The sequence below is a fragment of the Hemiscyllium ocellatum genome, chromosome 22 (assembly GCF_020745735.1).
Source record: "Hemiscyllium ocellatum isolate sHemOce1 chromosome 22, sHemOce1.pat.X.cur, whole genome shotgun sequence".
Lineage (NCBI taxonomy): Eukaryota > Metazoa > Chordata > Chondrichthyes > Orectolobiformes > Hemiscylliidae > Hemiscyllium > Hemiscyllium ocellatum.
The window spans coordinates 48,070,952-48,094,380 of NC_083422.1; the positions used below are offsets into that span (position 1 = coordinate 48,070,952).

The 23,429-nt window shown below is 40.8% G+C and overlaps 1 protein-coding gene across 1 annotated transcript in view; it reads left to right on the forward strand.

The window, feature by feature from the left end:
• The window catches only part of LOC132826167 (solute carrier family 2, facilitated glucose transporter member 5-like), a 237,741-nt gene that overhangs the window by 6,515 nt on the left and 207,797 nt on the right, over nucleotides 1–23,429 (forward strand). The window contains exons 3-5 of the mRNA XM_060841809.1: nucleotides 556–623; nucleotides 18,251–18,255; nucleotides 21,916–21,944. Coding sequence (XP_060697792.1) covers nucleotides 556–623; nucleotides 18,251–18,255; nucleotides 21,916–21,944 — 102 coding nt within the window. The remainder of the gene's footprint in view (nucleotides 1–555; nucleotides 624–18,250; nucleotides 18,256–21,915; nucleotides 21,945–23,429) is intronic.

The following is a 23,429-nucleotide window of genomic DNA, read 5'->3' on the forward strand; positions in this document are numbered from 1 at the left end:
CGTATGTATGGAATGAGCTGCTTGTGAAAATAGTGGAGGCTGGTACAATTACAGCATTAAAAGGCAACTGGATAGGCACATTAATAGAATATAGAATATAGAACAGTATAGCATGGGCCAAATGCTGGCAAATGGGACTAGATGAAGTTAGGATATCTGGATGGCATGGACTGAAGGGTCTGTTTCCGTGCTGTACATCTCTATGACTCTAAACTCGGTGTATGTGAAAGTGTCTGGGAAGAGAAACAGTGTGAACCTTTTGAGTCTAGTAAGAGGGTGGTATGTGTATGGAATGAGCTGCCAGAGGAAGTGGTGGACCCTGGTACAATTGCAACATTTAAGAAGCATTTGAATGGGTATATGAATAGAAAGGGTTTGGAGGGATATGGGCCGGGTGCTGGCAGGTAGGACTAGATTGGGTTGGGATATCTGGTCAGCATGGACGGCGTGGACCAAAGGGTCTGCTTCCATGCTGTAAATCTCTATGACTCTATGACTCCTTTTCAGAACAGTTGCTGCCAGAGTTTCTTGAGTGTTTTCTGTTTTTTATTTCAGATTTTCAGCATTGGCAGTATTTCACTTTTACTCGAGTGGCTGTCACATATTTTGTGGAGCTGAATCAGGTGCAGTGCATGTTAAATTAGGAACATAGCGTAAGAATTAGGAGTAGGCAATTCAGCCTTTGAGCCCACACTTCTATTTAACATCGTCGCTGATCTTATGTTCTTTCTGTCTCCGAAGAACAGGGTTTTGTATTAATATATGTAGCCTCCAGTACATGCAAGCTTGCCACGTTGCACACCAACAATGCTACTTGGTTAATTCTCACACTCCAAATTAAGCAGAAAATGTCCAATTATAAAATCGCATCTTATATTGGACATGGGCAAATAGGGTTAGGCAACAAATACTGGCCTGGTAAAAACAATGACTGCAGATGCTGGAAACCAGATTCTGGATCAGTGGTGCTGGAAGAGCACAGCAGTTCAGGCAGCATCCAACGAGCAGCAAAATCGACGTTTCGGGCAAAAGCCCTTCATCAGGAATCCTGGTAGGGCAAATAGACAAAGGTCATGGTCCATGTCAGTACCAACACCACAGGTGCAAAGTGGAAGTAAGTTTTGCAAGCAGATTTAGGGAGCTAGGAAACAAATTGAAAAGCAGGGACCTCATGGGTAGTGATCTGAAGATTGTTCCCAGTACCACGTGCTAGCTAGATCAGGAGTAGGAGAATAGATGGAATGAATGTGTGGCTGAGGGATGGTATAAGAGGGAGTTATTTAGATTGTTGAGGCATTGAGTTCCTTTGGTAGCTAAATTAATGTGTGTCAATGCCATTTTTCTGTACTATCCTCTTCTCCTTGATATAGTTGAAAATCTATCGTTTGTTTTATTGAACGTTCTCAATGATGCAGACCTGTGGGGTAGAAAATTCCTGAATGTTCTGCTCTTTATTCTGGACTGTGCCTCAGTTATCGACCGACCAACACCCCATGCTCCACCCTGTAGCCAAAGGAAACAACATTCTTGTTTCTGATTTTGTTGTGGCCAGTAAGAATTTTGTACTTTAATTGCAACCATCACACGTTCTTCTAAGCTTAGCGAATAATGTCCTAGTCCCTTCAGTTGCTCCTCTCAGGACAATCTTGCCAGCCCAGAATTCCTCTATTTCACATATAACTTCCATTCAATAAGGAGGGCACATCTGTACACAGCCCTCCAATTGTGATCTGAACCAGGCTCCGTACATTTGCAACTAGGAGAAAGTGAGGACTGCAGGAGAGTCAGAATCGAAAAGTGTGGTACTGGAAAAAGCACAGGAGGTCAGGCAGCATCAGAGGAGCAGGATTAAAGGCTTACGTGTGAAACATTGACTTTCATACTCAGGTACTGCCTGACCTGCTGTGCTTTTTCAAGCACCAAGCTTTTCGACTCCATACAATTGTATCATGAATCTTTGCTCTTGTACACAAATCATCTTGCAATGAAGGCCTCTGCAAAATGCATATTATTAGAGATGTGTATCTCTTCTTTTTGTTAACTGTGAAAGGCCAGTTATAGTGCTACAGGTGCATTCATGCAATTTAGCTTTATCTTTTTAAGTATTTATGTCAAAGAATATACAAACCATTAATTCTACCCAAGAAGCCAGTACAGTTGGCTGACAGGCCTCTTTCTGTGCTATATCATGGTGGTAATATGTTTTTCTATAATATATTGAAGATTTTGCATCTGCCATTTTCAATCATAGAATCAATTATAAGTGACTAAGTATTCATTTTTGATGGAAACAATGTGGAAACATGTGCACTATAATTGTTTATTTTCTTCCACAAGGGTGCTAAATTGTGGCCTGCATGGGAGAGTGCAATTGCAGCTTGGCAAGTTTACATTGGAAAGTGCTATTCTAAAGTTTGATGTACACCATATATAAAACAAGGTCACTGAACATGACCTTGAAATAAAGACTAGATTACATCTTGTCACGTTGCCAAGCTGTCAATTAATACTGTTTTACATGAATTTCACACTTGGTCTCAATAGTCTAAACATAAAAGTTAAAGTTGTCATAGCCCTGTTGGACCACAGGGCTGCTCTCCCATTAAAGAGAGATGACTGGTGGTGGTTCAACGTGAGGGGTGAGGTTTAAAACCTTAAGGGAAATGGTCTGGTAATTAGGTGGCAGAATATTACTGTAGCATGCTGGAAAGTATGCACAACACACATTGTAGAATCTATCTTCAGTTAATTTAATGAAGACAAGAATGTCAAATCTAAACACTGATGATTTTTGATTAAATTCCTAAAACAAAATCCTTCAAGGTAACCTTCATGGAGTCAGTTATTTCCATTGGCAGGACAGCTGGTTTGCAATGCAGAGTAATGCTAACAGCATGGCTTCAATTCTGGCTGATATTATTATGACAAACTCTTAAGTCTAATGCCATGCCAGATACATTTCGTAAGTGCTGTACTAGTAGCACAGCTTTCTTCACATTTATCAATTCATTCCAAATAAAACAGTAAATTCGAGGGACAGATAATGAGGTGAGGAAAGTTGCTAGAAAACTGCCAGTGAAAAACTGCTCAGGATTTATGAAAATAACCAATCCTGAATGTCCATTATGGCTTGGTGCCTGTTTAAAAAGAAATCTGGTTACTGAGTATCTTCAACTTTTTTTTTCTTAGAACTGTGTATTTCTCTATATATTTCAAGCAAGATTAGAAACTGGATAATATTTTGCCGCTAGGTTAAATTCATCCATTTTATTTTCTTTTACAATCTTAATTAGCATCTTTTGTTTTAGGAATTTAATCAAAAATCATCAGTGTTTAGATTTGACATTCTTGTCTTCATTAAATTAACTGAAGATAGATTCTACAATGTGTGTTGTGCATACTTTCCAGCATGCTACAGTAATATTCTGCCACCTAATTACCAGACCATTTCCCTTAAGGTTTTAAAGCTCTTTTGTTTGTCAAAAGACAGTATAAACTAGAAGGCTCATTTCTGAAGTTTTATTCAGGTAAGATTTATATTGAGTATTTCAAAGAGGCAGTGAGAGAGAAAACACAGTTCTACTTCAAGTGTGACAGAGTGAACTGATTACACAGTATTGCAGCTTTTTGATGTTCTGTTATAAATAATCTTCGTTATGTTTCTCATTGGGGAAGTCCAATTGTGTTTCTGTCAATAACAATATTTTGGGGTGTGTATTTTTGAAATTGATTTAAATACAAAGAAGACAATGAATTTAAATAGGTTTTCAATTAATCTTTTAAGTTAAAACCATTCATTTTTGCGATAGAATGTGTTAAGCTGTGGAGGTGGGAGAGGAAATTCCGAGAAATAATGTCTTCTCAGCCCAATTTAAGTACTTTTTTTCTTTCCTATATAAATATATTCAATTTTAAAAACTACTCTGGCCAATAGGAAGGCTCTGATTTAGCATCATCATTACATTCTTGATAGATAAATCAGGGTATTCTCATCCTTGTCAATTATGAGACAAAGAGTGTGGTGTTGGAAAAGCACAGGCAGTCGGGCAGCATCTGAAAAGCAGGAGAATCAAAGTTTCAGGCATAAACCCTTCATGCCTTATACTCTAAATGTTGATTCTCCTGCTTCTCGGATGCTGCCTAACTGGCTGTGCTTTTCTAGCTCCACACTGTTCGTCTCTGATTTCCAGCATCTGCAGGCCTTACTTTCTCCCAATTATGAGGCAGTAATGTAGCAATGCACATGCCCTAGAATGGATCACAAAACATATGTTTATGGAGATTTTCTGTACATGCAAGATTTGAAACCTGACCCTACCTTAACCTAACCACCCCTGCCCCTGACCAATTGTTAATAATCCAATTATCACCTATGCTATACCTCATTCAATAACTGATACCTAAATTCTACTGATCAACAAACCAAGCCCTGCATTTTCCCATCAGGTCTGTCATGATTCTCCTACTGTCAATTTAGTGAAGTCACAATAGTACCAGTGAATCATAGGGCTGCTTTCTTATTCGAAAGATGACTCGTGGTGATTTAACCTGAGGATCACTACATCCTCAGGCAAGGGAGCAAGATTGCAAAGATTGGAACTTCATGGTAACCTCAGCAAGAGCAAGAATGAACCCGTGCTGTTGGTGTTACACTGCACAGCAAGCTGTTCAGCTAAGGTTCAGAAATGTAACACGTGTAATGCAGGCTGGCACTCTCAGTGAGTTTTGGGGAATTGCAGCATTGTCAGAGGTACTATTTCAGGTGAAATTTCAAAGAAAATCTGGTTACCATAAAGATAAATATGTCTTTTTTAATTCAAACTTTCAATTAGTAACTGAACTAATTTAAGATTTAATATATAAGACACAAGATTTAAAGTGTTAAGGCATTTACTCTAAGCTAAAAGGACTATTGAGGAAACATTAATTTTGTCAGCAACTTGCACTTTAAACAGCGGAGCATAACTTTAAACACCACAAAAAGAAAAACACTTAAGTTTTACTATCCTTTGAAATAGGTGTTTAATTCTCCCAGAATCAGTCCAAAATGATTCTTAACGCCCAAGTGTTTATTTCTGATATTTGTTTCACTTTTCTGCCTGTAAACTTTCAACTCTAAAGCACTCTATCATAGTGCAAATCTTGCTGGAGACTTCTTCCCCTAGCTAAAGCTAGGCAAATCTTTGGCCTTGTTTCAGTTTTCCAAGAATTTGTTGTTTACAATCTGAGATTGAAATGTTGCCTGCATTCTGGCAGAGTGAACCATAGAGATGAAAGCCTAGAACCTGTTATCACAATGACTTCCGCTGTACTCTTTCCAAGCCCATCACCATGAAATGGGCTTTGTAACCAGATAGATACTCCAACTCTCTCTATCTTTAAACTAAATAGACAATTTAAAGCACACCTCTCTACTCACTGATGTTCTCAACATTTTTCTGGAATACTGGGACTGTAAGCACATGGTCTGCATCCATAATTTCCAAACATAATCACCTTGCACCATCTTTCCAGTTAATAAATGGTCCCCCTTTAATTTCTAATACACAAATCACCCAAAGTTGCTATCCAGTAGACTTTAGAACAGGTTACGTGACCCTGTTCATTTTAGAAGTATATTATGCTGTGCAATATTAAAGTGAATTATTGATTGTTGCATGACCCCTTGAGACACTGAATTATAGATTATACAAGACTTGCCCTTTCACTAATATGCTTTAATGTTATAAATGCAAATATTACAATACTTTGTTTTGGGCAGTGAATAAGCCCAGTGTCAAGTCTGACTACATGTCTTTTTTTTAATGGTTTCTAGTAAGTTAATCAGACATGCCATGTAAACATTTGTGGCTACAAAGCAAACCAGAGATTTAGAATTCTGTAGCGATTAAAATATCTCTTGACTTCTCATTCCTGTCACTTTATAGAAAGTGCAAGTTAGGAATATGATGAAGCAAGTTCCATTGCCTGCTTGAGTGCAGTTCCAACAGCACTCCAGTTCAGCATGATTCAGGACAGAGCAGTCTGCTTGACCAGCACCCAGTCCATTAACTCTGTGTTAAATGTCTCAGCATGACATTAACACAGCATGAAAATTTGAATTCAATAAAAAATATGAATTTAAAAGGTAACCTGGTTGTGACTATGTAGCACTGTTGGTTGTCTTATTTTTAAAAAAAGGTCTCGTTCGTTAATATCCTTGAAGGCAGATATCCCTCCTTGCTTACCTGGTCTGGCCTACATGTGACTCCAGACCCATAGCAATGTGGATGACTCTTAACTATCTTCTGAAATGGCCTAGTGGGATCCTTAATTCAAGGGCAATTAGGGACAGGCAACAATTGCTGCACCAGACAGCAATATGATGAAGCACTGCAATTGGCAAATAGGGCAGCAGTGCATATTATATTCGAAGGCACTTCAGCAACTTGCCATGGCGCCTTCAAAAGCTCTGCTGCCAATAAGGACGGAGAAAGGAGGCTAATGAGTTATCACAACCTAAATGCTTTCCTTCAAGTTACAAACCATTTTGACTTTGAAATGCATGGCTTTTAGTTTATTGTTCCTGAATCAAAATTCTGTAATTGACTCCTGGTTCCATTTAAGATGAATCAACAGCTCAAACTGGGGAGTTTCAAAATTATGGCTGTCAAGCAGCTTCTTAATTAGGCCTTGCCTCTGAAGTTCCCATCTGGTGAATGAATTTTTTTTAAGTGCAGGAAGTGCATAATTTAACTGTACATTGATGACTATATCTAGATGGTATCCATACCTCCTGAGTATAATCACTTTAGGTTACCCAAATATATTTTATTCATGGTTTTCTCCTGTTTGAATTTCAAAGACCTGGAGACTTGACAAAGAGATCTAACATTATTGAAGCATAAATATTAAACAGAGCATCATGCTATGTTGGTATCTGTAACTTCTGGTGTACAGAAACATAGATTTAAAAGTGTGTCATTCCACAACTCCCCTGTTTTATTTTGGTACACTCCTACAAAGCATTCAAAAACTGTAAATCAAAAATGATGGTCTCCTGATGTACAGTGTACTTTAATATTGCTTACATGACATGCATTCAGTATGTAGATGCATCGTGTGCTGATTAAACTGTTTATAGTGTGTACAAATTGTGACATATCTTGAGAAACAAAGCCAAAAAATTGAAGCAGGATTAGGCCATTTGGCCCATTAAGTTACCTCCACCATTCAGTGAGTTTGTGACCTTAACTCCATTTTCCTGTCTGCATGTCTCCATCCAACCAGTAAAAACCTGTCTAATATATTCGATGACTCAGCCTCCTTCACTCTAAGAGGAAAGGAATTCCAAATATAGATGACTCTTCTTGAAAAAAAAGCACCTCATTTCAGTCATGAGATCCCTTGTTTTAAAAATGTGCCCCCTAGTTTGAGATTCCTCTCAAAAAGAGACACTCTCTCAGCATCTGCCCTGTCAAACTCTGCTCAAACCTTACATATCAGTGTGATGTTGATTGTACCGATGGTTCAGATTTTGGCAGTCACTGAAAGCTAAAATCAAAACTCAGGACATTGTATATTAAGACTGGAATTTTATTTATTCAGTGATTGTATAAATCTTATAGCCTGATTATGGGGAAATGCATCCTTGTATATTGCAGCAAAGGTCACTGTTTTCATTGAAGAGTGAATTGCAGAATATAATCTCCAAAACATCAATACACTACTGTAGCATTTTTCATTCTGTTGGTTATTAGCTGGATGCTGAATATATATTATCATAGAATCCCTACAGTGTGAAATAAGGCCATTTGACCTATTGATTTCACACCAACCCACCGAAGAGCTATCCACCCAGACCCATCCCCTAACTGCATTCCTCATGGCTCATCCCTGATGAATGGCTTATGCCCAAAACGTCAATTCTCTTGCTTCTCAGATGCTGCCTGACCTGCTGAGCATTTCCAGCGCCACACATTTTGACTCTGATCTCCAGCATCTGCAGACAAGCCTTTCTCCTCCTGGCTAATCTACCAAGCTTGCACATTCCTGGACACTACAGGCAATTTAACAAGGCCAATCCACCTAACCTGCACGTCTTTGGACTGTGAGACAAAACCAGAACACTTGGAGGAAACCCACGCAGACAATTGCTCGAGGTTGGATTTGAAGCTAGGTCCCTGGCGCTGGGACAACAGTGCTAACCACTTAGCCACTGTGCTGTTCCTCATATTGGGAATTTAGAACTTTTTTCAATTACAGGTTGTGCATTTGTAATCCTAACATTGAAACATTTCTTTGCATGTAATATTTGTAAAGGAGTAAAACTTTTAATTTCTGGGATGATCCAACTACAGTATGAAAATTAAAGTGTTTAGTATTTGTAAGATGTTAAATTCTTGATACTTTTGAATTGCTGTTTTGTTAAAACTTTTTGTGATGTGATTAATTGAAGCATTAAGGAGTTTGTGGCTATGCTGGTGCTTTCAGGATCAATGTGGTCAACAGCTTCTCAGCTGGGATATCATTGTTGATCTACAGTGAAAGTGTAGCAGCATAATGTTTTAAGAAATGTGCCGTTTTGCTAAGTGTATCATTGTTTTTTAGACTTAGATTAGACTTAGATTAGACTTACAGTGTGGAAACAGGCCCTTCGGCCCAACAAGTCCACACCGACCCGCCGAAGCGCAACCCACCCATACCCCTACATTTACCCCTTACCTAACACTACGGGCAACTTAGCATGGCCAATTCACCTGACCCGCACATCTTTGAACTGTGGGAGGAAACCGGAGCACCCGGAGGAAACCCACGCAGACACGGGGAGAACGTGCAAACTCCACACAGTCAGTCGCCTGAGTCGGGAATTGAACCCAGGTCTACAGGCGCTGTGAGGCAGCAGTGCTAACCACTGTGCCACCGTTTCTCTTCATCATCCAATGAATCTAATCCCATCACACTCATGCAGGTGAACAATACAGCTTAAGACAGACCCTTCAGCCAGCCATGTCTGTGCTGACCATAATGCCATTCTAAACTAATCCCATTTGCCTGCACTGTTCATGTGCCTGTGTACATGCCTTGTTAAACTATCTATTTCTGCCACCTCTCTTGGTAATGCATTCCAAGTACCTATCCCCCATACAGATCACTTTAACTTTTTCCCTCCCATTTTTAACCTATGCGTCCTAGTATTTGACATTTCCACCCTGGGAAAAAGACTCCGACCATCCACTCTATCCACGTCTCTCATAGAAGTATATAAAACTATCAGTCATCCCTCAGTCTCTGATGTTCCAGTGTAAACAATCCAAATTTGTCTAACCTTTCCTTCAGGCTAATGCATTGCAATCCAGGCAGTGTCTTGCTAAACCTGTCCAAAACCTCCACTTCCTTCCTGTAGTTGGGGATTGGAACCATGCATGTACTCCAAATGTAACTTAACTGAAGCCTTATTAGGCTGCAACGTGACTTGCTAACCTTTATACTCGGTGTCCCAACCAATGAAGACAAGAATCATAGATTCTCTACAGTATGGAAACAGGCCCTTTGGCCCAACAACCGGTCACACCGACCCTCTGAAGAGTAACCCACCCAGACCCATTCTCCTAACTTATTATCCTATAATTACCCCTGACTAATACACCTAACCTACATATCCCTGAACACTATGGGCAATTAATCATGGTCAATTCACCTAACCTGCACAGCTTTGGACTGTGGGAGGAAACTGGAGCACCCGGAGGAAACCCACGCAGACACTGGGAGAATGTGCAAATTCCACACAGACAGGTGCCAAGGCTGGAATCGAACCCAGGTCCCTGGTGCTGTGAAGCAGCAGTGTTAACCACTGTGCTGCCTCAAACATGTCTAATGCCTCCTTTACCACCAATTGCTACTTTCAGGGATCTGTGTACTTTGGACCCCAAGATCCCTGTGCATTTCAAGGCTCTGGAGGGGCCTGCCATTAACTGTATACTTTCCTCCTGCATATGACCTCCCAAACACATGACGTCACACATGACAAGATTAAGCTCTATCTACCATTTCACCACCCAACTTTACAACTGATCCATATCTTGCTGTATTCTTTGATTACCTTCCTCAGTATCCACAATTCCCAATTTGTCATCTACAGACTTTTCAATCTGACAAGCTACATTTCATGTAAGTCATTTACAGATATTACAAAGAACATTATTGATGTTGGTGCAACATTACTGGTCACAGATCTCTGGTCTGAAAAACACTCATTCAGAATGCCCTCCATTTCTATCACCAAGCCAGTTTTGTGTCCAGTTTGCCATGGATCAGATGTGATTTAATCTTCTGGACCAGCCTGCCATATGGGGCCTTGTCAAATGTTTTAGTAAAGTCCAAGCAGACAACAGCCACTACCCTACCCTCATCAATCATCTTTGTAACTTTGAAAAGATTCCATCAAGTTTGTGAGACAAGATGTCCCCCATATAAAGCCATGTTGATTATCCCTAATAAGTCAATTATTTTCAAGTGTTAGTATATCATTGTACTTTTATCAGTTCTGGCCTTTTGACATAGCATGGATTCTGTTGTCTGAGCCATAAACTCTCAAATTCACTCTCCAAGCCTCTTCCTCTTTACCATGCCTGCTTCCTTTAAAACATTCCTTAAACCTTAACAACAAAGTACTGGAGAAACTCAGCAGGTCTGGCAGCAGTGAAGAGAGCAAAACAGAGTTCACCTTTGAAATCCAGTGACTCTTTGTCAGAACATGATAACTATTTTATCAAGGTTTGGTGACTTGTCCTTTTTCATATTTCCCAATGTTAAATTTTGTTTGATACTGCTCATGTGAAGTGCCTTGGGGGGGGGCGGTGTTCTACCAGAACAGTAGTGCTGTTGTTAATTTCTCTCGTAGGCTAATGTTTAATCTGTGTTAATACTGTTCAAATACTCCCTCACGACAGGTAAATTCATATTATCACTGCTGGGTGTTGTGAAGAATGTTCATAATGTGTTGTTTGAGAGTTTGAGTTTAAAAGTGGAAGAACAATGTATAGTTTTAAGTTTAATTTGTATTTCTATATTCTATATATTTGATTCGTATATTCTCTTTCTTGTATTAAGAAAGTAGGGAGAACATTGTTTTAATTTAATTTTTGAATTTGTTCTGAGTAGTGATTAAACCCCTTGAGGTGAGCAGTTCAGTGCATGAGGGTAAAAGGGAAAACAGGATTCCAGTAACATCAAGTCCAAAACACCCAAAATCAGCAGCAATGTTCAGGTTCTCTTGGGGAGAAAAGGTCTAGAGTATCAAAAGTGCTGATAATAATTGTCTCCAAAGTAGTCAGGACTGGTGTAAAATCCTGGGATGTTTCAAGAGAAAAACATCCAGAAAGTCAGTATGTCTGTGTCTGTGGATGCTACAAAGTGGTGGATATGCTAGTGTAAGATGAGATGGAAAGTTGCTTTATGATGAACACACCAAAAAATCATATGTTGCTCTGAACTTGGTTCTGCGACCATCATCTCCTGTCATCTCATTACAGCCCTGGTTCAAACATAGACAAAGGAGCTGAATTCCTGCGGTGAAGTGAGAGTGACTACCTTTGCCATCAGGGATGTACTTGTGGCATCAAGGAGCCTTAACAAAACCGAACTGAGTGGGAATCAGGAAAATTCTCCACTGGTCCAAGTCATTTTCTGGCAAAGAAGGGACGGGCGCAGAATAGAAAAGTACTCGTGGTAGGGGATTCAATAGCTAAGGGAATCGACAGGAGACTTTGTGGTCAGGATCGGGATTGCCGGAAGGTATATTGCCTCCCTGGTGCCAGGGTCCGGTACGTCTCCAATCGGGTGATTAAGGTTCTAAAAGGGGAGGGCGAACAGCCAGAAATCATGTTGCATATTGGCTCCAATGATATAACCAGGAAAAGGATCGAGGATATAAAAAGTGATTTCAGGGAGTTACGATGGAAGCTGCAAAGCAGGACGACAGAGTAGTGTTCTCTAGTTTACTACCAGTGCCACGAGATAGCGAGGCGAGGAACAGGCAGCGGGCGCAGCTTAACACGTGGCTGCGCAGCTGGTGTAGGAGGGAGGGTTTCAGATATGTAGATAATTGGGATGCCTTCTGGGGAAGGTGAGACCTGTACAAGAAGGACGGGTTGCATCTGAACTGGAAGGGGACCAATGTCCTGGGTGAAAGGTTTGCTTGAGTAGTTCGAGAGGGTTTAAACTAGTATGGCAAGGGGGGTGGGAACCTGAGCTATATACCGGAGGTGAGAGTTGATGCAGATGAGGCAATAGCAAGAGGTAGACCAGCTAGTGGGAAGGATTTTCCTGGGAAGGAACCAAGGGATCAGTTAAAGTATGTTTGCTTTAACGCAAGGAGTATCAGGAATAAAAATGATGAACTTAGAGCATGGATCAGTACCTGGTGCTATGATGTTGTGGCCATAACAGAGACATGGGTTTCTCAGGGGCAGGAATGGTTGCTGGATGTTCCAAAAGAATACGGAGGGGGGAAAAAGAGGAGGGGGTGTAGCACTACTAATCAGAGAGGGTATCACAGCTACAGAAGCTTCCATTGTCGAGGAAGATCTGCCTACCGCGTCAGTATGGGTGGAAATTAGGAACAGCAAGGGAGCAGTCACCTCTTTAGGGGTTTACTACAGGCCCCCCAATAGCAGCAGGGAGATGGAAGAAAGCATAGGTCGGCAGATTTTGGAAAAGTGTGGATGTAGTTGGGTTGTTGTAATGGGTGACTTTAACTTTCCCAATATTGATTGGAACCTCTGTCGAGCAGAAGATTTGAATGGAGCTGTATTTGTTAGGTGTGTTCAGGAGGGTTTGCTAACTCAGTACGTTGACAGGCCAACGAAGGGAGAGGCCATTCTAGACTTGGTACTTGGAAACGATCCGGGGCAGGTATCAGATCTTGTGGTGGGAGAGCATTTTGGTGATAGTGACCACAACTGCCTCACATTCTACATAGCTATGGAGAAGGAGAGGATTAGGCAAAATGGGAGGATATTTAATTGGGGAAGAGGAAACTATGATGCGATTAGACATGAGTTAGGAAGCATGGATTGGGAGCAATTGTTCCATGGTAAAGGCACTAAAGACATGTGGAGACGGTTTAAGGAACAGTTGTTGCAAGTGATGAAGACAGGCAAGAAATGGTAAGATAAAGGAACCTTGGATGACGAGAGCATTGGAGCTTCTCATCAAAAGGAAAAAGGTAGCTTACGTAAGGTGGAGGAAGCTAGGGTCAAGCTCAGCTCTCAAAGATTACAGGCAGGCGAGGAAGGAGCTCAAAAATGGTCTGAGGAGAGCCAGGAGGGGGGCATGAGAAAGGCTTGGCAGAACGGATTAGGATTTGTGAGGAATAAGAGAATGATCAAAGAAAGAGTAGGGCTGATCAGAGATAGCATAGGGAATTTGTGTGTGGAGTCTGAGGAGATAGGGGAAGCCCTAAATGAGTTTTTTGCTTCTGTCTTTACGAAAGAAACGAACTTTGTAGTGAATGAAACTTTTGAAGAGTAGGTGCGCATGCTGGAATGGATAGAGATAGAGGAAGCTGATGTGCTGAAAATTTTGTCAAACATTAAGATTGACAAGTCGCCAGGCCCGGACCAGATTTGTCCTCGGCTGCTTTGGGAAACGAGAAATGCAATTGCTTCGCCACTTGTGAAGATCTTTGCATCCTCACTCTCCACTGGAGTTATACCTGAGGACTGGAGAAAGGCAAATGTAATTCCTCTCTTCAAGAAAGGAAATAGGGAAATCCCTGGCAATTACAGACCAGTAAGTCTCACGTCTGTCTTCTGCAAGGTGTTAGAAAGGATTCTGAGGGGTAGGATTTATGACCATCTGGAAGAGCATGGCTTGATTAAATGCAGTCAACACAGCTTTGTGAGGGGCAGGTCATGCCTCACAAACCTTATCGAGTTCTTTGAGGATGTGACTAGAAAAGTTGATGAGGGTCGAGCTGTGGATGTGGTGTATATGGACTTCAGCAAGGCATTTGATAAAGTTCCCCATGGTATGCTCATTCAGAAGGTCAGGAGGAATGGAATACAGGGGAACTTAGCTGTCTGGATACAGAATTGGCTGGCCAACAGAAGACAGCGAGTGCTAGTAGAAGGAAAATATTCTGCCTGGAAGTCTGTGGTGAGTGGTGTTCCACAGGGCTCTATCCCTGGTTCTCTACTGTTTGTAATTTTTATTAATGACTTGGATGAGGGGATTGAAGGATGGGTCAGCAAGTTTACAGATGACACAAAGGTTGGAGGTGCCGTTGACAGTATAGAGGGCTGTTGTAGGCTACAGCGGGACATTGACAGGATGCAGAGATGGGCTGAGAAGTGGCAAATGGAGTTCAACCTGGATAAATGCAAGGTGATGCATTTTGGAAGGTCGAATTTGAAAGCTGAGTACAGGATTAAGGATAGGATTCTTGGCAATGTGGAGAAACAGAGGGATCTTGATGTGCAGGTACATAGGTCCCTTAAAATGGCCACCCAAGTGGACAGGGTTGTTAAGAAAGCATATGGTGTTTTGGCTTTTATTAACAGGGGGATTGAGTTTAAGAGTTGTGAGATCTTGTTGCAGCTCTATAAAACTTTGGTTAGACCGTACTTAGAATACTGCGTCCAGTTCTGGTCGCCCTATTATAGGAAAGATGTGGATGCTTTGGAGAGGGTTCAGAGGAGGTTTACAAGGATGCTGCCTGGACTGGAGGGCTTATCTTATGAAGAGAGGTTGACTGAGCTCGGAGTTTTTTCATTGGAGAAAAGGAGGAGGAGAGGGGACCTAATTGAGGTACACAAGATAATGAGAGGCATAAATAGCCAGAGACTATTTCCCAGGACAGAAATGACTAACACGAGGGATCATAGTTTTAAGCTGGTTGGTGGAAAGTATAGAGGGGATGTCAGAGGCGGGTTCTTTACACAGAGTTGTAAGAGCATGGAATGTGTTGCCAGCAGCAGTTGTGGAAGCAAGGTCATTGAAGAGATTACTGGACATGCATGTGGTCACAGAAATTTGAGGGTGCATACATGAGGATCAGTGGTCAGCACAACATCGTGGGTTGAAGGGCCTGTTCTGTGCTATACTATTCTATGTTCTATAAAGGAAAGTGGTTCTGATTGTTGGAGGTCAGTCTTTCAATTCCAGGACATGTCTGCAGGAGTTCCTCAGAATATTGTCTTTGGCCCAACCATCTTCAGCTGCTTGATCAATGACCTTCTCTCCATCATAAGGTCAGTATTGGGGATGTTCATTGATTGCACAGCGTTCACCACTATTCACAACTCAGATACTGAAGTAGTCCATGTCCAAATACTGCAAGATCGGGACAATATCTCGGTTTGGGCTGAAAAGCGGCAAATAATACCCGTGCTACACAGATGCCAGGCAATGACCATCTCCAGCAAGAGAAATTGACCATTATCTCTTGACATTCAATGGCATTACCATTACTGAATCCCCCATTATCAATATTCTGGAGTATTGTTCAGTTCAGTTTCTAGTCTCGCCATTTAAACACAGTGGCTTCAAGAGTAGATCGAAGGCTAGAAATCCTACAGCGAGTAACTCATCTAATGACTCAAAGTCTGTCTGGGTGAGTGAAGCTCCAAAAAAGCTCAAGCTTGACATTGTCAAGGATAAAGCAGCCTGCTTGATTGGCACTATATCCACAACTATCCATTCAATCCACCATTGATGCTCTGTAATAGCAGTGTGTACCATCAACAAGATGCACAGCAGAAATGCACTGAGCACCTTGGACAGCACCTTTCACACCCACGACTGCTGTCGTCTTAAAAAATTAAAGGTATGCAATACATGGGAACACTACCACTTGCAAGTTCCCCTCTAAGCCACTCACCATCCTGACTTGGAAATACATCACCATTGCTTCAGTATCATTGGGTTAAAACCCTGGAATTTCTTCACTAATGACATTGTGTCTACATACAGCACAAGGACTGTGGTGATTCAAGAAAACAGTTCACCACCACCTTATTGAGGGCAATTAGGAATGGGCAATAAATGCTGACTCAGTCAACAATGGTCAGGACCCATGAGTGAATAAATGGAAATAATGTTTAACAAATTTATTGGCATTCTTTGTGGAAATAACTGTATTCAGTTTCTAGAAAGCATTTGATAAAGTGCCACATCAAAGGTAATTGCAGAAATAAAAGCTCATGGAATAGGAGGTAACATATTGACACAAATATGAGATTGGCTACAAGAAAACACAAAGTAATCACAAATGATTCATTTTCTGGTTGGCAAAATATAATGAGTGGTGTGGTGCATCACAATGATCAGTGCTGCAGCCTTAATTTTTAAAAACAATTTAAAATGTCTTCATGTTTTAAATAAAGATATTGACAAATTTCTATTTAGATTCATTGACAAAGAGACAGGCAGGAAAGTAAGTTGTGAAGCAGGCATAAGAAAGCAATGAAGGAAATTCAGATAATTAAGTGAGTGGTCGCAGATCTAGCAAATGGAAGATAATGTGACAAAATGTGAAATTGTCCATTTTAGCAGAAAAAAAATTAACGAAAGGTTGACAGACTGCAGAATTCAGAGATGCATAAGGGTCTTGTTATCTCAGTGCTTGAATTATAAAAGCTTAGTATGCAGATACATGGTCACTCAGAAAGCTTATAGAATGGTATAGTTTATTGTGAAGAGAATTGAACACAAAAGTAGGGCATTGGTGAGATTACATGTAGAATACTGTGTACAATATTGGTTTCCATATGTACGGAATGATGTCACTGGAACAATCAAAGGTGATTTGACTGAAACATGCAACGTCTTCAGGGGCTTTTTTTAAATACAGAGGTTAAGACGATTTTCTTTTTTCAGAGGGTGATGAGTCTTTGGAACTCTGCTTCCACCACCTATGAGCAAAAGATAATTGAAAACTTTCAAGATAGAGATTGATAAATTCTTGATAAGCCTGGGATGAAAGATTATTGGGGGTGGGTGAAAATGAGGAAGGATTGGATCAACCATGGTCTTATTGAATGGTGGAGCTGGCTGAAGGGGCTGAGTGGCCTAATTGGTCCTAATTGTGTTGTACTTGCCTGTATCATTTACTCTGGCAGCTCGTTCCATACATGTACCATAATCTGTGTGAAAAGGGATCCATCTCGGGTCCCTTTCAAATCCTTCCCTTCTCACTTTAGACCTATTCCTCTAGTTCACACTCCCCTGCTCTGGGGAAAAGACTTTGGCTCTTCACCTTATCCATGCCCCTCATGATTTTATAAACCTCTATGAGGTTATAGACTTCATCCGCCTAAACTACAGGGCAAAAGTCACAGCCCATCCAGCTTCTTCTTATGATTCAAACCTTCCAGTCTCAGTAACGTCCTTGTCAATCTTTTTTGCACCCTTTCCAGTTGAATAACGTCCAGTTTAATAGCAGAATGACTGGAATTGTGCACTGTACTCTAAATGTGGCCTTAATGATGTTTTGTATGGTCATAACATGACATCCTAATTCCTGAATGCAGTGGTCTGACCAATGAAGGCAAGCGCGCCAAACGTCGCCTTTACCACCCTTTCGACCTGTGACACTACTTTCAAGGAAATATGTACTGTGCCCCTAGATCTCTCTATTCATCAATAATCCCATGACCCTGCCATTAACTGTAAGTCTTACCACATTAAACTCCCACCTGCCATTCCTTGGTTCATTGGCCCAGTTGAACAAGATCCCATTGTACTCTTAGATAACCTTCTTCAGTGTCCCACTATACCAACTATCTGTCGTGCAGTGGGAAGTCCTATGTTTGTGAAAGACATGATAGAAATGCAAATGTCTTTTTGTTTCTAATGGACTTGATACCCACTTTGGTGCTGCTAATATATCATTTTAGTGTTGCACAGGTCAGACACTGTCTCAGCAGACAACATCCATGTTGTAGGTTTGCTCGCTGAGCTGGAAGGTTTGTTTTCAGATGTTACATCACCATGCTAGGTAACATCATCAGTGAGCCTCCAGTGAAGCACTGGTGTTCTGTCCCGCTTTCTATTAGTGTGACTTAACAGACCAAGACAAATAAATGGTGATGAAATGTCTGAAAACAAACCTTCCAGCTCAACGAGTAAACTTACAACCTGAACCTCATCCTGAGCTACAAATCTTCTCAAAAATCGCAGAAAACATTCATGTTTAGAAGGATAAAATCTATCAGGATAGATCTGCTTATTTTGCGTGAAACTGGGGTGTTTAAAATTTGCTTTTCAGGTGTGGTAAGATTGACTTTTATTTACCGTCCTTATTAATACCAAGTGAGTAACTAGCTGGTGCTCTTCAGAAGGAGGTTAAGCGACAACCATGTTGTGCAAGTCTGAAGTCACCTCTCATCTTACAGTGTACTTGCTACATGGACCTCCTGAAGTCTGTGCACAGCAGTGATTTCTGTAACCAGAACTTAATGCTGCGGCACGCCATTCGCCACATTCAGACCCTCTGAGTGACTGTTCTTGCAGCCAGCAGCTTAGAAGAACGTTGGCTCTAAACCAAATTTGAGTAAGAATGGCAGGCTTCGTTTCCTAAAGGGCATTAGTGAACCATTGGACTTTTAATGACTGTCCAACAGCTTTGTGGTCACTTTTATTCAGATCAGCTTTTTTTTCCAGATTTTAAACTAAACTAAATTGTCAGACTGTCATGGTGGGATTTGAACTCCCATTCTCTGGATTCCAAGTCCAGTAACATCTCAGCTTTCCCTGTCTACTCACTAATCCTGACATAGTTGGTCCCTTGTCTGAGTTTAAACCAGAAACTGTTCCACTCCTCACTGCAGACAGATGTCTACACATCTGATGCACATGTGTCTCCTGCTCCTGAGGAACTCTCCAATATACAGCAGAGCTCTAAACTAACATCTTTCTGCTCAACTGTGACCAGCTTAGTTGGCAGCACACCAGCCGTTGTGAGAAGTACAACTGCTCTATTGGACCGATGACTGCATTTGATCAACACATGCTCCTTACATGGGGTTTTGCATGAGTGGAAAGTTTCCTCTGCTTGTTATTACTGCAAACCTCCATCCCTGCAAACACCTGTCTTTGCATACATGGTACATGTTGAAATTCTATTATGTTGGTGATGGTTGGTTTTTACTGCAGGTTACTCTCCCATGTCTGGTGGCTTTGTGACTCAAGACAGCTGTCTGCAAAGAAATGTAAATGGAGTTTGGAAGTTGAAACGAGTGGCTAATTATTATTATCTGTAAAAACACAGCAGACCCTTTGCACTGAAGAATTTTCCCTGTCAGTGATGAATTGACACGTACAATATCCAGACTGAAAGTCAAGGCAGGGGGAAGAAAGAACAAAATGCAGCCAAAGACTGTTCACTGTATATTTGTTGCCAAATTTTTCAGTAATATTATTGCCACCTTATTTGTACATTTATCAGAAATGTCGAAAGTTCATTGGGAATTTTATTGGTTCAACTTTTTTATATCACTGCAGTTGTGGTTTTACAGCTTTTTGTATTATCACCAGGCCTGCTTAATCTGTTGGGAAATATTTCATGGTAGTGTATCTGGACTAGATTTTTTTTGTCTAAACCTACAGTCTCAATCAATACTCATTTCGGGGTCAGTCTCAGTACTCCAATGGGCTGCAGCTCAAAGTAATGGGATCCACACCTGCAATTTTCCCATATGCTGGTGAAACATGGTCAGCAACTCTGATTTCCCTACATTGTGATTTAACAAGAATCTATGCCTGCATTACTCCATGGGATAAATGTCTGACCCTTAATATTCTGATATGGTGATGGGACGAAGCTTTGTGAACCCAAGTGATGTTCGCTACACGGTGATGGGATAAGGTTCTGTGTCTGCAATTTCCCCCATGTGATAGGATGGTGCCCTGTGTCTGATTTCTCCAGGTGCTGATGGAACACGATTTGTTACCTATGATTGTCCTATAGAATGATTTAGTAGGGTATGTGTCTGTGATTTCCCCACACAGTGATGGGACAAGACTCTGGGTCTGAGAGTCTCCCACACAATGATAGTTTTGGGCTCTATCTTAATTGCTTTTGTACTTGTGTACTCAGAAGGCTAATGGTGTGCGATCCTTTTTTTATAAGAGGAATTGAACATTAAAGTAAGATGTTATGTTTCAGTTATAGGGCATTGGTGAGATCTTGAATGCAACATACGGTTTTGTCTCCCTATTCAAAGAAGGTTATAACTATATTGGATGCAGAGGGGGCTTACAAGATTGATACCTGGCAAGTGCAAGTTCTTCTACAAGGTAAGGTTAGACACACATACACTTGTTTTTACTCAAGTTTAGTAGAGTGAGGGGTGATTTGATTGAAGTGTAAAAGGTTCTGAATGGTCTTGGCAAAGTTATAATTAGGTTTATTGTCAACGTACTGAAAGGTTTACAGTCACCACTTAAGGCACCACCTTAAGTACAGCAATTTAGGAATAAATTAGAAAAATAAAGAAATAAACAACGGATGTGGAAATAATGTTTCCTATTGTGGGTGAGTCCAGGGCCGGGAGGTACTGTTTAAAATTTAAGACTGTCTCTTTTGAGATAGAGATGATGTTTTTGTTTTCTGAGGATTGTGTGACTTTGGAATACTTCCTTAGAAGACAGTGGAGGCGAGGTCGTTGAATATTTTTAAGGCAGAGATGGATAGACTTTTGTTAGGCAGGGGAATTAAAGGTGATCAGACCATAAGAAATTGGAGCAGGAGTAGGCCATTCAGCCCCTCTCAAGCTCCATCATTCAAAAGGTCATGGCTGATTTGAAGCCAGGTATTTCTGCAAAACAAAAGTTGTAGGGGCGGAGGGGGTGGTGAGGAGGTTTAATGCTTTTGAAATAAAACTGTCATTTCTGAATCCTGTCACTTTATATGCTTAGCTTTTCCTCATTTAAGTAACAGTCCCTTGCTGCATTTTGCTGGAGAGTAAGTAAAAGAGTGGCTTTGTTTTCCAGTTCTGTCCACCACACAAATGGATAGGCAGCCTGTGAACAGACACAGAAAGGGATAGCATGTGAGCCTGGGGGCAGACTCAACTATCACTATTATTTAAAAGGTCAGTGCACTTGAAGGTACTGCGCTTCTTGGATGCCAGTTCTTACTTCAGTCTGCTCCAAGTACCAGTGAGAGAGGTCTGCACACTGCCGTTGCTTCCCACAAATGTTCAGTGTAAATTACACAGCTCAAGGCACTCTGCATGTCTAACCCAAGTTTGAAATGACCAAAATCTATAATTGAACTAGTCGTGTTTTTCACAGTTCAATTGGGCACAGTATTAAAAAGTTCACAAGTGCTAAAACACTTTACTGAAATCCTAATGGCAGGAATAGCTTTGTGCTTCTTACTGTATGCTATTTAAAGCTTTACTTCATGCATCACTAGGAATCTATCTGTAAAACGATTTAGTTCGCTGCTTTCTTTAAAAGATACATTAAATTTGAGACACTATATAATGGGTACTCTGTAGTGGACAAGCTGTGCACTGCTGGTACCTGTCGTGCTTATCAGAGTTGAAATTCACTTGGTGCAAGAGCATGATTTTTTTAGTATTTCAGGTGGAATCCTAATCTGCATCAGGCAACCACGCTCTGGCCTTTGAGAATTCAGTTTGTGAAGATTATGAATTTCTGATGTCATGGATGTAGTTGCTGGGAGTTTGGTATTTGAACAACTCAGTTTTCTCAGAAAAGGCTTGGATTTTGGTTCTATATGGGTTGGGACTCTGTAAGCTATTGTAAGTTGTTTCATTCTGTCAATCTGGTTTTAGCATTATCCTATTTATCATGCACTTTATCTCAATGTGTTCCTCTCTTTCAGATTGTTCTGTGCCCAGCTCTCGGAGGTTAAGCCGCTCCAGTTTTGCAGACACCATGCCCTCGCTGAAATGCCTTCAGTGGGGACTGGCCCTTTCACCATATTCCAGGTACAGACACTCTCTATGGTTACAGTTTCACACCATAATAATTGTTCCTTGTCTGCCACATCTCAATTTTACAGGAAGGGATCTGAACCTAGTTGTTTTATGCCTGTCCTGGCCTTCAACTCTAGCATCTTGAGACTTGACAATATTTCAGCCAGGCAGTGGATACCAATGCCACTTTTCTACCTATTTTCCTCTGTTCTGCTATAGAGAATAGACGTTTGATTAAATTTTTTGATGAATTTAATCCTTTTATGAAATCATTACATTTGCCTACAAATTAGCATTACAAAAGTAATTTTGAGATAGCACACAGAACAGGACAGGAACAGACCCTTCAGCCCACCATAACTGTGCCGATTATGGTGCTATTCTAAGCTAATCCTTGCTTGCCTACACATGATCCATATCCTTCTACTCTCTGCTTGTTCATGTGACTCTTAAACTGCTAACGTATCTGCTTCTACCAACTCCTTAGCAACATGTTCCAGGCACGCACTAACTTTGATGTTGAACAAAACTTGGTTTGCAAATCTTTTTCATTTTCCCCCTTTTATCTTAAAACTATGGCCCTAGTGTTTGACATTTCCACCCTTATAAAAGAGACCCCGTCTATCCACGTATGCCTGTTATAATTTTATATGCTTCTATCAGGTTGCCCCTCAACCTCCAGCATGAACCAAATTGTCCAACCTCTCCTCACAGCTAAAGATCTTGGATACATGAGATGCTCTATATGAGTAAAATTTTGTTGTTTTTTTAAACCAAGTGGTGCTTCTTCCAATCCTCTTGCTAACAAACAAGCAGTGTGTGATTGTGCAACTTGACAATGAGATCTATCCAATAATTACACAGCCCAGAAAGAGGCTTTTTTTCCCATCTTACCTAAACCAGCTTGTTGAAAGAACTATCTAATCAGTCAAATCTTCCTGCTCTTATCTTGGAGACGTGTATGTGTAAAAAAACTTTCCATATACAAATATATATGTACATATAACTCGTTTTGAATTGTTGAGCTGAACCCATTGGGAATGGATTAGGACTGCTTAAAGTCTTCCCGCAGGACCTTGCAACCTGCTGGGAGAGGAGATATCTAACCCATCATGCTGGACAGGGTTTGCCAGTCAGAAGAATTGCCCCTGATTACTAACCCATGCTGGCAAAGAATATAGTGACAGCATACTTCATTCAGATAGCTGTTTTAACTTGGGAGCTCTTCTCAGAGTACATGTACACTGCTGTGCTATAATGCGCAGTTGGCATTGTTGAATTAAACGGATTGCAATACCCCAGTAGCCTTTTATATTTTAAAAGTAAATTGCCAACCATAAGCACTTAAAATCCTCATGGGTGATATGTTATTAAAATTATATTAAAGTTAATTCTGGTTTTTGTTTTAAATGCAACGTATGCAGCAGCCTGTACCCACCCCCAACCCCCAAGGAAAACAGACACTCTGCCCTAGCGCATGGTCCTGTTTGTGACATA